At 35.7% G+C, this 21214-nt stretch overlaps 1 protein-coding gene across 8 annotated transcripts in view; it reads right to left on the bottom strand.

Annotated features, from left to right (window-relative positions):
• Window positions 1-1092: 1092 nt before the first annotated feature.
• Window positions 1093-21214, bottom strand: part of LOC108568501 (dystroglycan-like) — a 79161-nt gene continuing 59039 nt past the window's right edge. For 2 of the 8 annotated variants that reach the window (XM_017929632.1, XM_017929636.1), the window contains 10 exons: window positions 13494-13537; window positions 7308-7610; window positions 6932-7246; window positions 6580-6871; window positions 5308-6520; window positions 4665-5250; window positions 4257-4595; window positions 3687-4194; window positions 1747-1945; window positions 1093-1440 (listed from right to left, as the gene is read on the bottom strand). In XM_017929632.1, coding sequence (XP_017785121.1) covers window positions 1419-1440; window positions 1747-1945; window positions 3687-4194; window positions 4257-4595; window positions 4665-5250; window positions 5308-6520; window positions 6580-6871; window positions 6932-7246; window positions 7308-7550 — 3717 coding nt within the window. In that variant the 5' untranslated portion in view covers window positions 7551-7610; window positions 13494-13537 and the 3' untranslated portion in view covers window positions 1093-1418. Of the gene's footprint in view, window positions 1441-1653; window positions 1946-3686; window positions 4195-4256; window positions 4596-4664; window positions 5251-5307; window positions 6521-6579; window positions 6872-6931; window positions 7247-7307; window positions 7611-13487; window positions 13538-18846; window positions 19048-21214 lie in introns of those variants that run through there. The other 6 variants (XM_017929637.1, XM_017929635.1, XM_017929634.1 and 3 more) reach the window with 6 other exon arrangements.

The raw sequence follows: 21214 nt of genomic DNA, 5'->3' as shown, positions 1-21214 counted from the left end.
TAATAAAACGTGTAAACGTCGTAAGATATCTCGGTTACGTAATAAATTGCTGCTTATTTAACACAACTTTCGACTGAATATTTATTACAAAGAACTCCCTGTGTTGCAGCCCATGCCTAAATCTGCACCTGCTTATAAATTTGTGTAATTATTATATAGAATTGGGTAAATAATTAGAAAAAAAAAACATCGGATAGTCACAATTGATTATCGTTTATTATTTATATATATATATAATGGATTAAATACAAAAGATATATATGATATGACATAGAATAGAAATATACAGTCTAAAGATCGAAAATCATGATATGCTATGGTTATGAGAATAATAGACAAACGAATAAACAAACAAACAAAAAATTTCGTTACATACGATTCGTCCTTGTTATAATTATTTATGCTTCTTTTTTTTTGGTAACTGGGTTATACGATATATATATAATATAGTATATAATAATATAATAAGGAGTGTCTGCATAGTTAATCCAATAGAAATAAACGTTTTTTTTTTCATAATTTTACGATGGATATAATACAAAAAAATATATTTATAATGTAAAGCAAAATTATAGAACAGCCTTAGTAATTAGTAAATTGTTTTTTTCCCTACACGCTAACGCTATTAATATTAAAAAAAAATAGCTTAAAAAATCAGTACAATTGAAAATATATATATAATGTTAGAATTATAATAAAAAAAAACAACATCTTTTACAAGTTATTTTTTTTTTGGGGGACTTGAATAATATATTTATACATGTTATATTTTTTTTTTCCTTTAAATTATAATTAAAATGTAGTATAAGAGTCGTTCATATCCCTAACGTCTACAATAATAAACACATTGTTGGCATGATTGCCTCATGATAAATCTACCAAATTTTGGTACTTTAGCTTCTCTTTTTCTATCTTTTTTTTTTGTTATTCGATTCGATTGTATTTTTAATAATCACTAGAAAATACACTTTGATGAAACAAACATTTTATAATTATAATAAAAACAAAACAAACAAAAAAAAAGAACTCAAGACATTAGTTTTAACGAAACATTAGAATAAAAAAAGAGAGCGGAAATGAATGAAACAAAAGAGCGAAAAAGAAAAATAAAAAAACGTAGGAAGAAACGATTTTATTTTGGTGTTTGAAACGAATGACAAAAATTCAATATGGAAATACGCGGATTGACGTTAATTAATTCTTTTGCTTCGTTGATTTCCAACGGATTCGTTACCGAAAATCTCTCTTCAATCTCTCGTTTCAAATTGAAACGAATCCTACAACAATCTCATCTTTGTCAACTTTTAATTACTATAATACACATATATTGATTGTACGCAAGTGTTTTCTTTTTGTATTTGTTCTCTTTCTAAAATTTAGATTACTTTAAATCCCGATATTCTTCCTCGTCCCGTTTCCTACTGCCATTTAAAATTTAAACTAAAAAAATAAATGCATATGTTACGTCGATGGAAATCACATCGCTTAATGTGCTTAATTAAATATATATATATAGTATTAGTGGTGATGAGAGTTAGAAATTTGTAGAAGAAAAATAATAGAAAACAGGGTCTGAGGAGGTGGTGGAAAGAAATCTCTCTGCTGGCAGTACATTATTGTATATGTGACTTTAAGTTATTATTTTTGTTGTTGTTGTTATTGTTATGGATTTTTTTTTAATTTTTATGTTTTTTTTTTGTTTATTGCTGGAAGAAGGTGAACTGTAACTGTTAAGGGGGTACATACGGTGGTGGTTTTCTGTAGGTCGGTGTGGCCTTGGGACGGGATTGGCGCCCGTTGTCCTGGGGCCTAGTGAAAGGCGGCGGAGGCGGCTGGTACGGCTCGGCCGAGTCATCTGTCAGTTTTAGAGATCCGCTCTTGCTGTACTCGGGCGGCGCCAGCGGCGGTTTCTCGTCCTTCAGGATTATCGGGGCCTTTGTACCTGCAGCAAATTCGAACGCACAACAAAAAGGATAATAGTCCTCGAAAGTTTTCAACGAACAGTTTCTTTGCTATCGTGCAAATTATACTTAAGCAGTTAGTCTTTTTTTTTATTTCATCACTTAATTCAGGGTTTCCCAAACATTTCCTGCAAACGAACACTTCGTAGACCCTGACATTTTCACCTTGTTTGAGAAAAACATTCATTATTTTAATTATTTGCATTCCAGGTTTTCACTAAACACTTATTTTGTAACCAAATTACGAAAGTTCAAATTTGACGAAAGTTATTTCAACAGTTATAGTTCATACATTTTAAGTATGATTTCGTATTAGTTAAAAAAACAATATTGTTTAAGTTTATATGACAAATTAATATTGCTCTACTTATAATAAACGAAGTAAATCGGGTATAAATCTTTAAAACAGTAAAATTATAGTAATTTAATTGAAACTATAGAAGTATTGAAACTTTTCGCAATATTTTTTTTATGAATTATTAGAAATTAATCAAAAAATTATTAATGTAAGAAGACAGTGAATAATTAGAAGAAAAAGTAACAAGCGCATTGCGGCACTCACTGTAATTTATTCGTTTGAATGTTAAGTGGGATACTTTGCTCTTTTGTTGAAGAAAAGACTAACAAACATCATCATCGATTTACGACAAATATTATATAAAAGTTAATTAATAAGGACGAGTTCAACAAAAGTTTACTTTTAAAGTAAACGAGAAATATTTTGCGTTTAGTTCGCGGAAACTAAAAGTACAACATCGAGAGTTTCGTATTTAGGAATTTATTCACTTCAGCGAGAAAACTGTTCAAAGAAGGCAGCAAACTTATGTATTTGTTTGAATAATATATAGAGTTTATAATAAAATATTTTTACGTACCGATAATTTGTAGTTCGATTTGAATAATTGGTACTTGTTGCATAAAGTTTTAAATGATTTTATCGTTATTTTTCTTAAATTAATTAAATTTGGTAACAAAAAGAAATATTTTTTTAATATAAAGATAATTTCAAAAACTTCTTTAAAGTCAATTAGCAAGAAATTGTGTGGTGTTAAGACTTGTAATACCCGTTTACTTAAGTGTTGATAACCTTTGGAATGAAATTTAATTTCAGAATTGACTTGAAACTTTCGCAATAGAATACAAATAATTGCGAACAAGATTATTCAATATAATTCTTTAATGTTTTTTTTGAATAAGACTCATCAATGCATACCAACTACTACGGACGAAACACTTCTAGCTACGCAGCCACCAAATCTACTGTATAAAGCATGCTCTACGTGGGACAACTTCTGAAGTGGAGACAGGTATGAAATGCGAAGTTAATTATGTTGTTTTTCAATTAATTAACTTCGTAACATACCTAAACACAACTTCGAAACCAAACAAAACAAAGAAAAAAAAATGATGATAATTTAAAAAAATATAAATAATAAATAAATCATAGAATTTATTAACTAAACATTTACAAAACAAGTACACACACACACATAGGAAAGAAATAAAATACACAAAAGAAAAAAAAAAATAATTAAAAAATATATGTAACGAATATATGCATGTTTATATAAAAATAGTAAATATTATTTAAAAAAAAAATCACTACGGTTCTAGGAGAGAGATAGAGAGAGAGATAGAGATAGATAGACAGAGAGTAAAAATGAAATGCATACACAAGACTTTACTTTTTGTTTGTTTAGGTGTCGTTAATAAATTTAATTATACCTGGTTCTGGTTTCTCTTCCAATTCTTCCTGGAAGATGACCGGAATGCCTTTGTTGCCGTAACTGGATCGTCCGTCCTCTTCCACGTTCATTTTCCCGGTTCTCCTGCGTCTGTAGAGGACGCAGGCCGCGATGCCGGCCAACAAGAGCATCACGGATATTATGACGGCGGGAACGATGAACGTGATCATGTAGTCTTCGTGATCAGAGAGTGGCGGTTCTTCGACGGGGACGCCTTTGCTTGTAGGCGATTGGATGTTCGGTCTACCCTTGCACGATCCAATCAACTGCAACTTGATCGTGGACACCGTGAACTCGGGGTCCATCACGTCCTGCACCCGTCCGGCGATGGTGCGATCGTTGTTCACCAAAATCGATTCGAGCACTTTGATTTCAGCCCTCGGACATTCCGACAGACTTAACGATCTGTTGTACCAACTGACGATTGTCGAGCCGCGGCTTATCGTGCTCAAATGTACGTAGCTCGTGTTCTGATCTCCGAAAAGTTCCTGAAATCACGAATAAAATCATATATAATTTCGTACCGTTTAGATCAATTCCGTTTACGCACCTGCAGTTTTTCAATGAACTTTCTCTGCAAGCTAGCGCTGTTCACGAATGTCTCGTACGGTGTTTCCAAGGTCATGCTGAATTCCACGTTGTACTGCAATTTAGGTGGCGCGTGCACCACGACGACGAGACTGTCGCTCGCCGGTAATCCACCGCTGTCTTCGCATACCAATTGATATTCGCTGCGACCGACGTCCTCGGGCAGAGGAATTCCGTAAAACTCCTTGTTTTTACTGTCGAACTGCAGCCAGTGATCCGAAGAGATCTGTTGCCTGTCGACGGTGAGCAGGGACATCTTCAGATTGCGCGAGTCCACGTCCTCGGGATCGTAGAAAGTGTCCTAAATGAAAAAAAAAAGAAGACATAATTCATTTGGTTCCATCCATCAAATAAATCGACGTTCACTCACGTCTGGCACTTTAAAGACGAGCAGCTCCCCAACTGTTGCGTTGATGTGATCAACAGGATTCCGTAGGATCGGAGAAAAGTTCGTCGGCGGCGTAATAGGTACGAGAGGCGGTGGACGAGGTTTCGTCTCGCACACCCCTAATCCATGATACATCACCTTCTTTACCCGCAATTCGGGAACCAAAACTCTAGTCAGTGCGTGAGACGGATCACCTTCATTGTTCGCTGTTAACACCTCAAACAGTTCTTTGATTTCATCTGAAGGACAATAGCTTTTTGGTAAAGATTCGTTTGTCCAAACGAAAACAACGGGTTCAACGGTGTAATTAACCCTTCTGACTATGATGTCCGTTAGATTTGAGTTATACAATTGTCCGATTCCTCGTAGCGTCTTTAGAGGCCAGTCCACGTCGTGAGGGAAGTTCCATTTCTTCTCGATGTGCATGTACAACGAGAACTCGTGGTTTACGACGCGTCTAGATTTGTGATGCTGCACAAGAATCTCGACCGGATCAACGACGGATGCACCCTCTTTATCGGTTGCTTTCAAAATGTACTCCCAACGGGAAATATCTTCCTCAAGTGGACTGAAAATTTAATTAATTGAAAATATGGTAACAATATATAAAAAAAAAAATACTCACAGTCCGTAAATCTCCCTAGTCATTGGATTGAACTGACACCAAGAAGACTTGTTCAGTGGTTTCGCTTCGTTGTCCAGCAATTCCAATATCAGATTGTAACCGTCCTCGATGTCACTGAACGTGTTTTCTGGAACGATGTAACTGAACATCTTGCCGGCGGTGGTCGCGATACGTTTCAAACGATTTTGGATAATCGGAGGGAAATTCTTCATCTCGTATTCGATGGTTTCCGTAGCGCGATAAGTGGGTGTCGTCGTTGTAGGCCTGGTGGTTGTTGTTACGTGTCTGGCGGTGGTCTGTCTAACAGTAGTCGTTGTCTCTTGCTGTTCCTCTGTAGTCGTCGTCTTTTCAGTCGTAGTAGTGGACGCGACGAACGTAGTTTCAGGTGGAATCGTCGTTGGAGGTATTGTCGAAAAGAATTCTTCTTCGGTAGTTGGCAGTTCTTTTAATGTTGTTGTTGTTTCAGTTGTTGTTGTTGGTACAGTAGTTGTTGGTGCTGGAGTTGTTGTTGTTGTTGTAGTAGTAGTTGTTGTTGTAGTAGGTGTAGTGGTAGGAGTAGTCAAAACTGTTGTAGTAGGAAGAGGAGTTGTGGTGGTGGTAGTGCTTGTAGTTGTTGTAATCATCGGAGTAGTTTCGGGTACAGTTTCAACAGTTTGAGCCTTTTGACTGGTCACTTCCACAGTCGGTGGTTCAGTGTCCACTACGATTTCGAATTTATCTTCGGTCTTGGTGTCAGGAACTATGGTTTCGCTCTCCGCATCATCATCGTCATCATCTTCGTCATCGTAATCATCGTAAAAGTCGTCGACGTTCTCACTATTGACTTTCGATGTTAGGGTTGGAGTTGTAGTCTCTAGAGTTCTAGGTGGAGCCGTCACTTCTGCTGTGATCGGAGCGGATGTAGTGGTTGTAGATGTCGTAGTTGTAGCTTTCGTTGTTGCATCAACTTGGCCATGGTGATGTCTATGATGGTGCGTGGAAGTAGGCTCAGGTGTAGTAGTGATGTATTTAGTGGTGGTAATTGGAGCAGCGGTAGTTGTGGTAGTGGTTGTAGTAGTAGTGGTAGCCTTAGAAGTCGAAGTCGTTGTAGATTTAGGCGTCGTAACTTTCGGTGGAGGCGCTACTTCTTCATTGGTACTGTAGTCATCGTACTCACCGTCATCGTAATTATCGTACTCATCTTCTTCGTCGTAAGCCTCATAATCGCCGCTTCCTATTACATTTGATATAAATTAATTAACAATACATTTTACAATCAGACCTTTCAATTACCTAGCTCCGCTTGACGTCGTATACGCCTGATTGATCTACTTTGCGTCTTGACCCGCCATCCGATTAATGGTAGTCCCATCACTTCTGATATGGTACCATCCTTGGCTTGCTGCTTCAATTGATGGACGATCGTCGAGGTTTTCGACCACAGGCGACCGTTACACCCAACGTTCACCTCGACACTGCTGGAAACCTTCGACGTCTTTGCAGATACATCACCCGGTCCAGCAGATACAACTGAACTATCGAGCAAATCATCTGGTTCTTCAAGTGGATGCAATTTGAATGCACTCTGTAAATTGCAAATTAAAATAGACCAATTTTTCAAAATCTAGATGTAAGTTATTCTCACGTATGGTAATCCAAAGAATTTGGCTACGCTATTGACAGCGACTACGCGCTGCTTAGGTTTCAAAGCTATAACATCCTTGTCGATGACTAACGAGAGTATCGTGCCTTCCTCCCTATCCGAACACGAGTTACTTCCTCCTTCTTCCTCCTCCACAACCAGTGTAAATTCCCTGACTGTATACTCTGGTCGACCGTAAATTCGGATTACTATATGAATTTCGGCGATGTCTTCGGACAAAGGCAGTCCCCAGAATGAGCCGGCAGTCTTATCAAACAGGAGCCACGACGGAAGCAATTTTGTGTCGTGACTTTTAGCCTGAAAAGTAAATGCAACAGATTAAATAAGTACCCTTAAGGTTTTTTTTTAAATACATTACCTCATATATAATGGATTTATCTGAACTAGGCAAGTCCACTTTGGGTACGGTAAGATGGAAAACCTTTCCGACTGTTGCGACAACTCTGTCGTACTGTCCGAAGGATTTCTTGTCGGTTTCCTGGTCAAAGTCCACCTCGAAGTCGTCGACGACGTCGAAGGCAAAATCTCCGCCATCGAGAGCGACGACTGCGGCGGAGACGGCCAAAAGCGTCACGATGGAAGACAGCTTCATCATCAACATTTTTGTGCGATTAGTCTGAAGAACCCGTCTCTCCTCGCTGCGGTCACGTCAGCATCGTCTGTAACAACACAAGCATTGAATTATCTATTTCTCTTCGCAAACAAACAACAAGTTATTTGAGTTTGTTTACCACCGCCGAGGCGGCGATAAGTGCACGGACATACACACACATTGAGTGGACTTGTGAATGCGTTTGCGTTCACTGGAAACGAGAGACCTCTTGGATTTCGTTTTAACACTTCTCGCTATTTAATTAAGTCCCACATATTTGAACGAGAAGTACCCACTCAAAAGCAAATTGCGAACGTTTCCCTTTTGTTTACCTAAGATGCGCGCTTTCTGCGGGAAAGACTCGCTCGCTCTAAAAGAGATGTTTTATATGGCTTTCATTGCAGCCGAGATATACACTTATTAATAACGAGTCGCTGCTGCTGCTGCTACAGGAGCAGTAAAAGGAAGGTACAAGAATAATGGAGAGGAGCCCGTGAACTTGCTTTGATGCACATGCCTTATTCTCGTTTTCACCGCATTTCTACGCCTTTCCGGTATTTACTGTTCGCTCCAAATAAAGCAGCTACAAAGTGGCACACTCGAATTTCTTTATCGATCGCCACGCGGAGACAATTTTCTTCGGGAGATCGACTGAACGCTGTGTTAAGTGTGTCAATATTTGCCATTGAAGGAATAAGAGTGAATATTATCTACAGAACTTCCCAGAACCGACGATAAACATGTATATTTATTTACATTTGTATTGAATGCATCAATGGATGTAACTTTTCATATTTTATTCCGTACGAGTACGAGCGGATGTGACGTAAGCGACGAAGCGCGCGGACCTCTTCTCATCGTCTTCACTTCGCCTTCGTCACTCATATTCTTTATTCAATTAATTTATTAAAATCGCGACCGGTGTATTCTTCGGCACGCGACATCCATGATGTATTATGATTACAGTAGAATGGAGAAGCGCTGCAATGCATCCAGGGAATGAGAAATTTTACATAATAGAACTTCATTAAGGCCACAAAGCAAACACGAGATGGATAGATTGCATGTTAATTGGATAATCATACAATTACTAACAACTTTCGTACTAACAACAGCACAGGGAATACATACATACACTATATTTTTACATTTACAAAACTTTTTTGTAATTATTTATATTCTAAATTCAACAATTCCGCATGCATCCACAACTTATTTCTTGGAAATTTTATCGTAAGATAAAGAAATCAAGTAACAACCAACATTATTTATATAAAAACAAAAAACAATGATTTCTTTATTTTCTGATAAAACTTCCAGGAAACAAATTAAGTAATCCTCAGTTTTCTCGTTGCTCATTTTAATTATTTTTTTAATTTCTTCATTTTATTTGTACTCTCTTTTATATTTGAACTTTTATGATTTGGCTTCACTTTCACAACTTTCGTATCGGATTTTGTGATACGAGCAAGAACATTGTTCAGTTCTTGTTATAGTGAATGTATGTTATCATAATTTAATGGTCTTGTAAATTGAAGTAATTTGTATTCCAATTTTATTACGAAACATATCACCTATATACAACATATGACAAACACAATTCACTTTACAGATTTGGAACTGTTGTTCCGAGTGAGGAACTGATTGGAGGAGAGCTTCGACTTGACGGTGTTCAACATGAGATCCTTTTGCGTGACCGAAGGATCGCCACTATCTTGATCCTCGAAGTCGGCGATTTTGAGAAGAACCATGTTGAACTCGTTCCATCGCTTCTTATTGCGGATCTCCATCGAGCAGAATTCGCGGCTGACGCCCATGCGCATTTTCAGGAACTCATTGTTCATCGTCTCAACTAGATTAGTGACGATCTCTTTGGTCGCTCTGGTTATATCAGTGCGCAACTGATTCAGACTGTTCTCATCTATAATGTGGAATGTAGTGCGATCGCCGGTCGTCATCTGAGCCATCTGACATCTCGATGTAGCTATCGAGCATTTGTCTATTCCTCCACCAGACACTATAGCTTTGCTCAGCTCTAGATTGCTGACTATAGGCGGCTGCGGCACATCATCATCCATTATGTCAACTTCGACGCTCGATTTGGAATAATCCATGCTGGAGTAGCTTGCACTCATGTTGGAGGTTTCGAACGAGATCTTCTTGATGGCGCATTTGTGGGCTTTCAAACCGCTCTTGCACGAGTGCAAGTATCTTTTATCCAAGCAGATGATCTGACCGCGCGCTGTCGCGACTGCAATGTCGTTGCCATTGGGACAGTAAGCGAGCGCCGTTAGATCAATGTCGAAGAGCTTGTCGTGAACGCAATCGCGCGTCCGCAAGTCGTAAATATTAATCCGTCTGTCGCTGCCGATCGTCGTGAAGGATTCATCAGATGTTGAAAAGGACATGTCTAGTACCGCTCCCGAATGGTTCTCCGATCTGAGGATATTGCATCCGGAGACTATGTCCCAAAGGGCGACGATGCCCTTGTCGCTTCCCCCGGACATCAGATGGGGCGTCCTCGAGTGCACTGCAATGGCCGTTAACTTATCGGATCCCGGAACGAAGAAGGTGGAATTAACGCTATGTCCAGTCGCATACAAGAAGATCTGTCCGTTGGCGCAGCCGGCGGCCACGAACTGGTTCTGAGCCCCGTACTCTATCTGATTGACGGCTGCGGGAAGATCGGCGAAGCTCTGCATCACCCTCTTGTGGGTGATGCTGTACAACATCACCTCCCCACTGACAGTGCCCACCACGACGTTCGGATTATCCACCTTAGAAAAGCAGACGCATTTCACACCAGCCAAATCGATGATATCCTTGGCCGGTCTCCATCTATCGTCCTTACAGTTCGACGTACTCGTACTTGTCTGATAAGTGGAAATCACCAAACTCTTCCCCGAAATCGGCACCGCAGCAACATGTTTCCCTTCATTACACCAGGAGATGTCCAGGAATCCCTTGGCCTTAGTATCGGGCGCCTGAACGCTGCCCAAGCAGTCGCACGACTCCCAATCATGGAACTTCACGTCGACCGCGCACGACGCTATCATTATTTCTCTTTTGCACCCCGGAAATTTTCGAACGAACACAAAAAAAACGAACGCACACTTTTCCACAACGAAAATTTTTGCTGGACCTCAAAACGGATACAGTCCAGGAAAAAAATAGAAATTTTGACGTTTCACATAACTTTTTTTTATTTGCGCAACTTCAATCTGACACTACTCATTGGCAACACGATCCGTCACATTTTCATGCAATCACTAAATGTATGTTATGAAAATTACAACTCTAACAATGGACACTCCTAACAATAAATGAAGATGTTCGTTACAAAGATTTAGACAAAGTCGATATTGATTTCTCATTGCAAGAAGAATTGAGCCCTTTTTTTCCTAGAAAGTAGTATAAGTCCACTTTTAATTCACATCCCTTATTATATACAACTTCTTCCCTACTAATTTAAAACCATCGACAAGCTGTCCATTCATTCATAGTATCTTACACCGTATATTACGCAAATAGCTTTGGAGAACTGAAAGAAAATTTTGAATGTAAAATCAAACTTGAAACATGTGAATTTTCCAAATTTTGGTATTACATAGACATTCTTAACAAAAAATTCTTACTTATTATTACAAATAACAAGAAATCAATTAAATGTGCGATCGTCGTACACGTGTTAGAGAGAATCTACAGATTTGTCGGTGTTTGAAGCTTAATTACAATAACGACGTCTACCGTTTTGGAATGCTCGAATACGGCGCCTAATGACGGTATTAAATCGTTCGGCACAATAAATAACTCAATTCCGAAAGTTTCAAATTACAACCCGTATTGGGAGGGGGAACGCACAAAAGCAATTGGAGGCGGCGTAGGAGGAGAGAGAAGTCCCTTTTTTCTCTTGTTTGTTTTAATCACCGCACAACCCTCTACTTCTCTCCAACCCTTCATCAGACACCCGACACCAGCCACCTCACCATAACTACGGTACGTCTGCACAAATTCAGTGGATACGAGTAATGAATCATCGTTATTAATTAAAATTTGATTGGATTCTTGCTCATTCACATCCAAACTCATAGAAGTCTTATTCATTAATCTCTTCACACAAGAACATTGTCTAGATTGGCATTGCCTTCAATTTATTATATAGTTTAGATTTTTCTTTTCAATGAAACTTTAAAGTTAATTCTCATTTTTATTACATTTTACTAATCATTAAATGTATTTTTGAAATATTTACAATGTTTTTTATTGCTATGATTTATGAAAATAAAATTATGAATTCAATTCTTGACTTTCGAATGTAAACGTTTCCAAGCGAATTTGAATTCGAAACGATCGTTGAAACGAATGTTACAAACATAAAAGAAAACAGTTTGCATATTATCGTTGCAGCTATGATCACATCAGAATGCAAGGAAACTTGGTGTAGAGCAGCTGAAACTCGGAAAAGCAAATCCAAACAATATGTGTTCACTGCAGCAGTTTTCATTTACAATAATTGCAGGAAAATTTGCAGATTTCCCCTATCTGATCAACGCTCTGGAATAATGTTAATGCAAATCACTTATTTTCGAAAGCAACAAGCAATCTGTTTGCTTAGAAAATTTCGGTAGAACATCTGTAAAAATAATACATATATATATAACGTTTTCGTGGCGCAGCTGCATTATTCAGCACCGGTGTTTACTATTCACGATTTTCTTCAGTTGGATGCATTATGCAGTGAATTTACTTTGTAAACTACATTAACTTTTGTGTGAAGAAAACATCATTGATAATTTTCATCTTAATGTTTGAATTCATCTAAATATTTGGAATGTTGGAACAATTATTTTATGAGCTGTTAACACTCTGTGAAATTGTACGATAGGTATCGAATGCGAAAATGAATAATTCATAGAAACATGATAAATAGGACTAGGCTGCTAATATACTAATTTATAACGAGCCTGCTGCGATTGTTTTATAGGGAGAAAGAGTTATAATGGATAGTCAGCAATCAATAGAAAATGCGTGCGTTGGATCCATTAGCTGTACTAAAACATAGGCTCTATTCAGTCTGCAACAATGCGAAAACTTAATGATTTACAACTAGTTTATTGTTTGAATTTGAATATTTTAATTTCATTGACATAAACTAAGTGCGTCAGGCATCCAAATTTATATTTGGCATCATATTTTTAAGTAAAGATCGGTTTTGTTAACCGGTATTTTTTTTAATTGAAGAATTTGTGTGCAAACCAATATGTTTTAAAAAGAATTTAATACATTAACAAATATCAAGAAACGTAGACTATTACCAAAATTATCCGTATTTTTAAAGAAAATTTACCGGTAATTTTGATGATTCATTTAAAACCGGTTTACCGGATAATTTAACTTGAATTTTAAATTAAATCTATACAAAAGTTATTTGATATATAGTAATACCTCTTTTTATTAACATTATTTATTGATTTAATTGAACTATTACAAATATTGAACTATTTTGTTTCTCTATTGTTATTTCTCGGACGGAATTTTCATTTCACGTAATTGTCGAAAAATTTAAAGCAACTTTTTCTAAATTCATTTATTTAAGTAAATTTAAGTGTTAATAGTAAATTATGAAAGAAAAATCTATATAATATATAAATAAATTTATATGTATCTTGTTTAAGATGAAGACGTATTTGATTTTGGTTAGAATGAGCCGTCTCTGTCGGCGCAATTACTGAATTTTCTTGGAGTATTGATCATTTGCCTGGTTGGGGCTGTAATCCGGTTTAACCAAAGGGTGGGTTTTTGTTAATAAACGCGTTCGCTCCAGGCATTAACATAACATTGAAGCGCAGCAGCACGTCTGGTGGATCGTTTATACAGGGACTTTTCTTTTCGCAACATCTGTTGCGTATTTGAATTATACTGAACATGCAGAAAGAAGAGTCTTACCTTTCTTTATGCGAGTGAAAAAATATCAGTTCGGACAGGCAGCGGTGATCCTGAAAACGAGAATAATCCCAATTAGCTTTAATCAAGAAGCTCTGATTAGCATCAGAAGAGAAGAGTAGAGAGGACGACGAGTCCTGTTATCTGAAATCAGGCGTATTATGCGGACGAGGGCGCAAGTTTGCAACGGGATATAATCCCATTATGACGCAGGAGAAGGATGTAATTCAATCCGAAAGTAGGAGTAGTCGTAGAAACCTCTCTCCGGAGATCGTATCTCTCTAACGACTTTTTACCCTGGAAATGATTAAATCCCGCTTAGACCGTTTAATAACTGCGGCTGATGTGCCCTCAACTGCTAAACTCTCAACAAAGTAGACAGAATTATAGATAATGATGGCCAATCCGAGATATAAATTTAATTAAAAACCATCATTGGGATTAAAGTACAAATAATCCACCAAAAAAAAAACTACAACAATGTTTGTTTAGTATAGTTATTTGTTGTATTCGATAATCGGAATGTCCCTGCATTCAAATTCAGCACAAAACTAAAATCGTACATACGTGCAAAACCGCAAATACAATATCGCCCCCGCTTTTTCATTTACACACGGTTTTTGTATGCAGCGCAGCGGTAGGATAAAAATGCACTTCACTCCAAAAAAAAAACCTTTTAATTATTTGCTACAGACTATTCGCAAATACCGTTCAACACACAAATATTAGTTTCCACTACAATTTTCTCATGCAAACATAAATTTATCTTATCTTTAATGTATGTATCAAATATAACTTCAACAACATATCAAATTATATGAATATTCACGAAGATACTTGAAACGCATACATTGTTTATTGGATTGGCTAGTAAGCTTGGCTCGAGCTAGTAAACCATAATTGAATTTAATCGTCATATTACTGTTTTAAATGGAAATCACTTAAATGTTTTGGAGTTGTTGAGAATCTCGATGTTCGCATGAATTGATAAAGATTCACTTAACACAACGAATCAATATTTGCATTATCCGTTTCAAACGAATTGAAATCGTTGTTATTTCAAACAAATCATCATTAGTAATGAAAAAAAAAGAAGTTTATGAGCGCGGAAATATGAAGTTGTCATCATTTATTCTTTGCATACAAAAAAAAGAGTTTTATTTCACACTAATAGAAAAACGAAATATTCTAATATTGTTATAATCTACTGAATGTTACACATTCTGGCTTAGGCTTTTGATCAATTTTGTAAACACAAAAGGATCAAAAGACAAGGATATAAAAGTTTGATTCAAAAAAAAAAAACGCATGTAAGTATTAGGTTTTTTGATCAAGCTTCTCCTGTTTAGTTCAAGATAAAATGTATCGAGTGTCGTCCACTCTTGTTTGTCGCAAAAGAAGTATAGTGAAATCTACTTGAACGGCAGCTCTCAGCGATGAACAGGATACGTGACCCTCAGACAATTAATTAATCGATTAAGAATTTAAGACTGCTAAACGATCTAGCTGTAACTTTTAAGATCAAATATTAATATTTAATAATATTGTATACAATATTTATTCCAATAAAGAATATAAGTCTTTAGGTTTAGAAAACCAGGAAATCCGGATAATCGCGTCATTACAATAGTAATGTACGATTATCAAAAATTTATAGATTTTCTTGTCAAAACAATAATAAATTATTAATTTCAATTACATTTTCAACGTATTCATATTTCAATTTGAAAATACTAACGGATGCAACAAACAGCGGAAACGGCGTTAATAATAAATTGTATTCAGAAATAATGAAATCTTCCAATTCGTAATTGTTATTGACATTGACGAGGTGTCAAAATTGTGAGAAATATGGACTGTTTCTCACAAAATCCATCGAAATGATGATTGACGTTCTTGTCTGCCGTTGCAGCTTCAATTGGTCGGAACTTGAAATTGAAAGCGCGTTTCGACAATTAACAGAATTAGTGGTCCGTTTTTCAGCGACGGCTATTCTGATCCGCGATAAACACGACCAATCTTTCATTTGAAGCCGCAATTGGGCTTACTTTGACAATTGATTTATGCCCCGTCGTCGTTTAAATTGAAGCCTCCGTGATTGTTATTGGACTGAGTTTGCTGAAGATGCGGGATTGGCCTCTACTCAAATTAACTTCTCTTGTTCTTCATGGCCAGAGGAGGAGATGTGTTTCATTTCTGAGACGGCGAAATATATTTAGAGACCGGAACGGCATTGTTCCAGGACGCGGCGGTAAATCTCGCCACGGTTCCTCGCTCAAATCGGAATTTATAGCCGTTATGTTCCAATTTACTACGAACTTCTTTTAACGATTATTCATTTTACAACGTGAACGAATCAAGTTCCTTTCAATTGATAAGCGACGTTCTTATCGAAGTATCAAGGGGTCGCCTCTATTTTAAGAGTAATTACAATCGGATGAACAGGAGAAGTCGAAAAAAACAACAACAAATTGGGAATTTGTATATATCGAAGCAATTCGATTTGGAAAGTCTTGTTGCTGCAAATCAAAAGTGTCGGCAGAAAAACGCTGACCTTCCTCATGATTCATGGCGCCTATCGAGATTATATTTATACATCACTCGGCGCTCAACTCACATACAAAGTAGATCCCGAGAAGTCCTTATCGACGCGCTCCAACGAAGAAAGAAGTAAAAAGTTCAACGCGCTTTCCGCTATTATCATATTTAGCTACAATTATAAACGTTAAATTAAGATATCTTATTACATAGTTTCAGTCAGTCGTTCTAGCAATCAAAGTCTTCATACAATATACGTGCTTAATTTCTCCTGAAAGTTGTATCTAATAAAATTTTAAATTCCAATTGTACTAAGCATAAATTGCACAAATGAATCAAAGAAAAACATATAGTCAATGATATTTTGGGAATAACACATCTTTCAATATATTAAGTAAGTCAATCATCGTTGCACCTTGAAGTCTACCAAATCCAATCTTATTCTATAAACAACTCAATTATTTTCAAAGCCGTCAGACGTAAAGAAAATGAAATTTCTATTTTTATAAAATATTCGAAATAATCAAAGGATGCTTCGCCAGTAATATTCACTAATAATGTTTACTTCAGCCAATCCAAAAATAATTTTCCAATTTAACAAAAATAAAACAGTCTATTTACTAATACTTATAAACAAATGAAAGATTCATGTGCGATGTGATCATCTTTGAGGATTGTTATTAACAGAAAGCGTTCAGTTAACGTACATTGTGCTTACGCAATTTGTCGTATGTTTATCTGTTTGTACGTTAATCCGAATCCATATATAAATACATAATATTAATACTATATATGCTATTATTTGATAAACTTCGTTCGAACGAACGTACACTTTTTCAAAATAATTTTGAATGAACTTAATTTGCAGGAAATATAAATTATTTGATTGACTCATTTTGCAATTTATTTACCTATGATTGTTCGGATTAAAGTACAATTGTTGCTTTCCTAAATTGCTATAATATTTCAATGAAAATAGATAATAATTATATGTTGTGCGTGTGTATTATCAAGAGATTTTTAGTAATTAATGTTTAACGGTGGGCGTTTAACACGGATTACCCAAATATTTGATCTAAACTGTATTAATACCGGTGCAATACACCTAAGTTCGAGGCGGTTGTGGATAAATCACCATGCGAAATTTATGGTCTACGTGCCGGCAATGCGAATGGGAATTATAGTCTGGACCATCGAAGTCTATACAAACTCTCTCTCTCTACCAAACCATCACCTGGCCTCTTCGATTTTACGCTCACGTGGGCATACGGCAGACGTCAACCTCCCATTGTGAATGACAACAATGGGAGTTTGCAAAGGGTCTGGCGGCTAATAACCATTTTGACCAACAATTATTGTTTGCAATATTATTGCGTGTGAGTTTAACTAGATTTAGCTAAAACTGCGGACAGCTTGGATTCGAACGCACTACCAACCACCACCATCCACCCTGCCAGGTGATCGATAATCGCTCGTCCGCATTCAGGCTTTATGTACAGTCCATTAGGATCCTTTCGTTGGTAATTACTCAACTGTTCGACATCGGCAGGAAAAGAGTGAGTGTGTGTGTCGGCTTGCACGAAGCGTGGATATGCCGGCCGCATCATGCACGCTTCGAATTGAAAATTGAATCGAAACTAAATGAGCGAAACGAATGTATGCTGATAGGATGCGATTGAATAGCAGAGCGAGAGAGAGAGAACTAAGTACGTTAATTGGAACAGTTTAACTTGATTTAAAACAGGCGTACAATCCTATTTCAGACTGCTCAATTGTAAAACTAATTCGGTTTATAATACTAAACGTATTACGCACATTTCATTTCTAAGCAAAATACAATGTTCAATTAATAAAATCTATAACTCATAGAAATTAATCTAACAAATTTAGTATACTAAAAGTAAATATTTGACAATAAGAAAACAAACTCTAGATCAGTGTTTATCAACCTATGGGTTAAAAATGACAGCTGTCAAATAAATATGTTGGGTCGCGAAATGACAGCTGTCACCTTGTGTTAAAGCTGAAATACTCTTAGCAATTGTGTCGCTAATTACAAAGAAATACGTTGGGTCGCAAAATAACAAATATCACCTTGAATCGAAATGGTAAAATACTCTTAGCAATTGTAAACAAATGGAGAAACGCTGCTCTAGATGACGTTTATCTGTCACTTCATGATTGACAGTTAAGGAAAGTTAAGCGTTAATTTAATTTCAAATTACACAGTCTTAATACTAATAAACATTTGCAATTAAAATGGAATTGATGTGAGAGTGCATGAATGAAGAAGCAACAGTAGCTTCTAAAGTTTTATGTGTCTGATTAATGGATCGCGCAGGAAATGATGTTAACGGATTTCTTTTTCAACATTTCTCTGCCGATTGCGATCTTGACATTTTGAACATTGAACATAAAAGCAAAAATGAGACGTAACGGAAATCGTAACTAAAATCAATATTTGAATCAATAAAGTTCTAAATAATTGTGAAATATATATATAAATTAAAGCATTCTTGAATGTTAATCTGAAAATTTTCCTTTTAACCAATAAAATATTAATATTATTTTTTCAATTTATGGATGAAAATATAGAGAAAATAACAAATATTCTTATGAATATAATATAGAATCACTACAGTTGAGCATTGAATATGTTTATAATTTGTAAGATAATATTTCTTTTTATACAATTTATTTATTTTTACAGCATAATCAAGTCGGTATTTTCATACTTCTTCAGTGATAAGTTGAATCTTATCAAGTGAATGCATTAAATATTATTGAACTAAGAGATTAAATGTTTTTGTTGTAATGAACCAACCTTTCGTTGAAATGATTTCGTAATTTATTAAAATCCCAAACAAAAATGGTCGAAGGGTCTATGTAGTATTAGTATACTATATAGTATGTAGTAACACACCACTGCACAGATGGGACGACTACAACTAAGACGACTTGAGGAAGGATCGTGTGTGTGACCAACCGCTCGGGCTGACTGCTCGTCGTGGACTGACGGCAGAAGTGGACCTGAGGCCTTATGAAATCATTATGGCCCGACCCTCCCCATCTGCGATAAAGACTTCTTCATCAAATCAAACGTCCGCACTTTTCCAACAAACGCACACTTACTTCTAAAAATAGCACGCAAACAAACAACAACAACTACAGATTGACTGTAAAGACTTTATGCAAAAGAGTCAGCAGGTTCTTTGAAGATGTTTCACTTAGAGTTAAGGCAGATCCACACCAAAGAAAACATGATACAAATCAATTAAAAGATGTAAGTAGTTACTAACACAGAAAAAGTCAATATTAAACATCTTTACTTCAAAAATGAAAATACTAAAGAAAAACATTCAAATATTACTATAAATTGCAATTATAAACACATAATAATAAATATAATATATGGACTACTTAATCCCATATTAAATGAGTAAATCCTTGAAGTTCTAAATAAATTTAGTGATGTTTGCTACAGTGTATATGCGAGTTTTAAACCCTCGACGATGAAAGTAAACTTTATAATTAGGACCCATTTCCTTTTGGCCATTACTTGATGATAACTTTAACAACGGTAGAATCAATTTGTTAATTAGTTTGTGTCAATAGCCTTTCTATTTAGTATGCATCATCATCAAATATACCAAAAAAAAGCCTATAGTTATTGCCGACAAATCCATTTTACATCATTGCTTTACGTGATTAAAATATTCATTACTACATTAGTAAACATTTTTGGAAGACGCGATTATAGTTTGAAAAATCACTCAAATGTAGACGATCGTAACTATATGGAATCATAATTGTCTATACGTATAGTTTATTCTAATTTTGAGATAATTTCACGCAGATTGAAGAAGTATTATGATAAGTTTATTTGGTTTTCAAATTCATTCATTGGATTGAAATATTGATTAGTATTAGTTAGGAATGAATATATAGATTAGAATTTTTATCTGTATTGAAACACGGGATGTTTGTTAACATAAGCCATTGATAATACTAAATAAAGCTTCTAATTTTTTTTATCTAAATTCGCGATTTAAATTAATTATTTCTAAACTATATGCATATAATTTAACTAATCCATAATAGAATTTGAATTGAATGAAATATTCTATTTTTTCTATTTTTGCATTGAATCATCATGAAAATTTCAGTATTATTATAAAGTTGATATTCTACAGTTATTTAACTTTCCGCGTTGCTTATGAACTGCGGTTTTGGAACACAACTCAAAGTGGAACTCGCGTGTTGCTGCAGCAAATAACAATCAATCTGTAAACTTATTGACCGATCGTACATTTTCAGTACTGAACAACAAAGTAAAGCATTACCTCGCACAGTGCGGTTCCCGGATTAATCGAGTACTTTAAAACCGCATAAAAATAATCAACTGCTATTGCCATCAGGAAAATGGAACAAAATAATTGTCGTTTGCTAACTTGCACAGTACACGCAGACCATATTTCATACACTACATTATATATAATTAATCACGATTTCGTCACGTTCGTTGCGCAGATTGCGCTTAAGTCACTTTGCGAATCCGACTACTTACTTAAAAGAGATTGATTATGTGTTTGAGAAAACATTATCATTTCAAATCTTCATCTCACTACCAAATTATAGAATACTCTGTAAATACTTTTAATTAATCATATATATATATATATATATAGTTTTGCGATGAAAAGAAAACTCGTTAGCAGGAGCTGAAACATTTTTCTTTCATTGTCTACGAGTGGTGGCAAAGACAAAGGATTTACAGGAACAAAGACCTTTTAAAGCATCCGTTCTTCCCTTCGCTTTTAATTTCAAAAGTGTTCTTTAATTTGTTCTTTCCTTATCCTCTACTTAAGAATATTTTACTTTATTTCACTATTTCTTAGGAATTATATATCCGAAATGTTAATATTGATTATTTAATTTACTAATTAAGTTATTGTCTGCAAAGTGAAATTTAAAATTTGGTCGTACAATTAATGGGCGTTCGAAAAGATGCTTCCGAAATCTCTAGAAATGTTGGAAAACTCCCCGGTTCTAATATTAGCACAAGATTGAGGCCAATGAGTGTTTGCATATAGAGCAGATATAGTAGCATTTATAAAATAATAACCCAATTATGTCAGTTTGTAATAGAAAAAAATAAACGTTATTAATGAGTTGAAAATTGAACTTTATTA

The sequence above is a fragment of the Nicrophorus vespilloides genome, unplaced genomic scaffold (assembly GCF_001412225.1).
Source record: "Nicrophorus vespilloides isolate i.1.1-1 unplaced genomic scaffold, Nicve_v1.0, whole genome shotgun sequence".
Classification (NCBI taxonomy): domain Eukaryota; kingdom Metazoa; phylum Arthropoda; class Insecta; order Coleoptera; family Silphidae; genus Nicrophorus; species Nicrophorus vespilloides.
The sequence above is the reverse complement of the archived record's forward strand: the minus strand, read 5'-3'. Positions and strand labels throughout refer to the sequence as shown.